The 2,322-nt window shown below is 59.4% G+C and overlaps 1 protein-coding gene across 1 annotated transcript; it reads left to right on the forward strand.

Moving 5' to 3' along the window:
- Positions 1 to 72: 72 nt before the first annotated feature.
- On the forward strand, positions 73 to 714 carry HSPB7 (heat shock 27kDa protein family, member 7 (cardiovascular); the record flags this gene model as incomplete). Its single annotated transcript, XM_008938095.1, has 2 exons — positions 73 to 206; positions 529 to 714. Coding segments are annotated over 2 exons (320 nt in total), but the record flags the coding sequence as incomplete, so codon positions are not given.
- Positions 715 to 2,322: the final 1,608 nt, after the last annotated feature.

Genomic DNA, 2,322 nt, shown 5'->3' on the forward strand with positions numbered 1-2,322 from the left:
GAGCTGTGGGAGGGGAGTTTTGGGGGGGACCCCTGATGGAATCGGTGACCCCCTCACCCCAATCTCCGGCAGCTCGTCCTGGTGACACTGGCACGGTGAAGACCTTGGGCAACACCTATCAGTTCACGGTGGACGTCAGCGACTTCGCCCCCGAGGACATCATCGTCACCACCTCCAACAACCAGATCGAGGTGCATGCCGAGAAGGTGAGTGCCCCAAAATCCCCTCCGGCTCCCACCCCACCTCCTCACAGCCCTGGCCGTCACCCCAGGGGGGTTAATTCACCATTTCCTCATGGTTTGGGCCCGTTATTTCACAGGAGCCAAGCCCATGAGACCCAACCAACTCCTGCATTGTAATCCCCCTTCTCCCAGCCAACAAAACCACCTTTGTCCCCCCCGTTGATGCCACCCACATCCCTCAGGGAGATAAATATTATCACCACACACAAGGCGTAACCCAAACAGCAAGTCCACACCCCACCTGCACCTTAAAATCATGCATTTTCACCCCTTTTTTTTCCCCTAGCTGGCCTCAGATGGCACCGTCATGAACACCTTCACCCACAAATGCCAGCTGCCCGACGACGTGGACCCCACGTCGGTGTCATCCTCGCTGGGGGATGATGGCACGTTGACCATCCGGGCTCAGAGACAGCCTGCCAAGCACACCGACCACGTCCAGCAAACCTTCCGGACTGAGATCAAGATCTGAGGGCTCGGGGAGGGGGGTGTGTGTGTCTCTTTTCCCCTCCCTTCCCTCGTTAACGATTGGGGTGATTTGGGAAGGAGGGAATGCTGCTCTGAGGGGTCAGACCTGTTGCTTGAGGGGCTGGCGTGTGGAGAGGCATCCTGGAGGAACTCTGGAGGGGAGCCCCAGTTCCAGGCTCCTTGGTAGCCAAGGAGGGTGGATGGGGAAGATCCAGTGTTCCAAGAGCTCTGCCAGGAGCGAGGTTCCCTTCCCAGAGGTTCCTTTCTTTCCCAGAGATTCCCTTCTTTCCCAGAGGTTCCCTTCTTTCCCAGAGGTTCCCTTCCCAGCAGTTCCTTTCCCAGAGGTTCCCTTCCCAGCCCCTCCGCCGGAGCCTCTCTCTGTATATACAGCTCGTGATAAATTATTGAGAACGCCTGACTGCCGCCGCCTGGTTTTTAACGCTTTATTGATGTTTTTCCCCTAAAAGGGCTGGGAGTTCAGCCCGGAGGGGTGTCTCCGGAGAGGGTACCACGAGCGATTCCACCTCAGCTCCCCTCCGGTGCCCACGGCCCCGGTTATTTCCAGCCCCGGGGTGACTCATTCCTTCCCGCCGCTCTATTTCCGAGCCATTCCCTCAGCTGTTCGGCCGCCAGCCCACCTGGAAGGTCACCAAATCCTCCTCCCACCCGCAACCCGGCCCCCACCGGGCTGCCAAGAACCGGCACCGCGGTGCCAGCCCGGCTGCCAAAACCTGGGGTATCTTTTTGGGGGGGTTTCAAATCCCCACCGAGGGCTGGGCTCCATCCTCCTGCCTGGCCAAACAACGGCCGGGCGCCTGTTCGGGGCGGGCGGCTGTTTACAGACACCACGCACCACCCGGCGCCTGTTGCTGCTCCAGCTCCGAGGTCAACTTGTCCCCGATTGTCCCCAAACACCTCGTGACTCCGTGAACACAGCAGCGACGTGGGGATGGCCACAAATACCCCCGGATCTTCCGTCCCCTCCTCGAGAGTTTTGGCTACGGGCACCTGGGGGGCTCCTTGACGCAAGACGCCGCGAGGAAAAGTGTTTAAAAGTTATTAAAAACGCTTTTAATGGTTATAAACCCCCCCAGCGCAGGTGGGAAATGTTGGCCATGAAGGTGAGGAGCAGCTGTCATGTCCTGGTGGTGATTCTCCGGGATGGGATGGGGCTGCTCTGCCCCAAAATGCCACCCTTGGGTGCCCAGGGCCCCCCAGCACCCAGGGGCCACCCGCTGCGGTCACGGGTTGCCATCTAGTGGTGGCTGGCTGGTGGGTGGCCCTCACCCGGGAAGCTGCAGGGAAAGGAGGAACTCATCCATCTCTTTTTTTGTTTCTCCCCAAAGCCGGCGGGTTTTGCATGGGGGAAGATTTCCAAGGAAAGGGATAGGTTGCTAAACGAACCCCGTGGCAGCTCAGCCCCACTGCGGGCTCGTTTTGGGCTGGGAAATGTGGATTTAGAGGGTTTTACAGGTTGGGAGGCATAGGAATGTTACTCAGGGTGGATCACTGGGCTGAGGTCAGTGGGATGAGGGTCAACCAGGCCAAGGGGCAGGTCCTGTCCTTGGGTCACAACAACCCCCTGCAGTGCCCCAGGCTGGGGCAGAGGGGC

The sequence above is a fragment of the Merops nubicus genome, unplaced genomic scaffold, assembly GCF_000691845.1.
Source record: "Merops nubicus isolate BGI_N331 unplaced genomic scaffold, ASM69184v1 scaffold45873, whole genome shotgun sequence".
Lineage (NCBI taxonomy): Eukaryota > Metazoa > Chordata > Aves > Coraciiformes > Meropidae > Merops > Merops nubicus.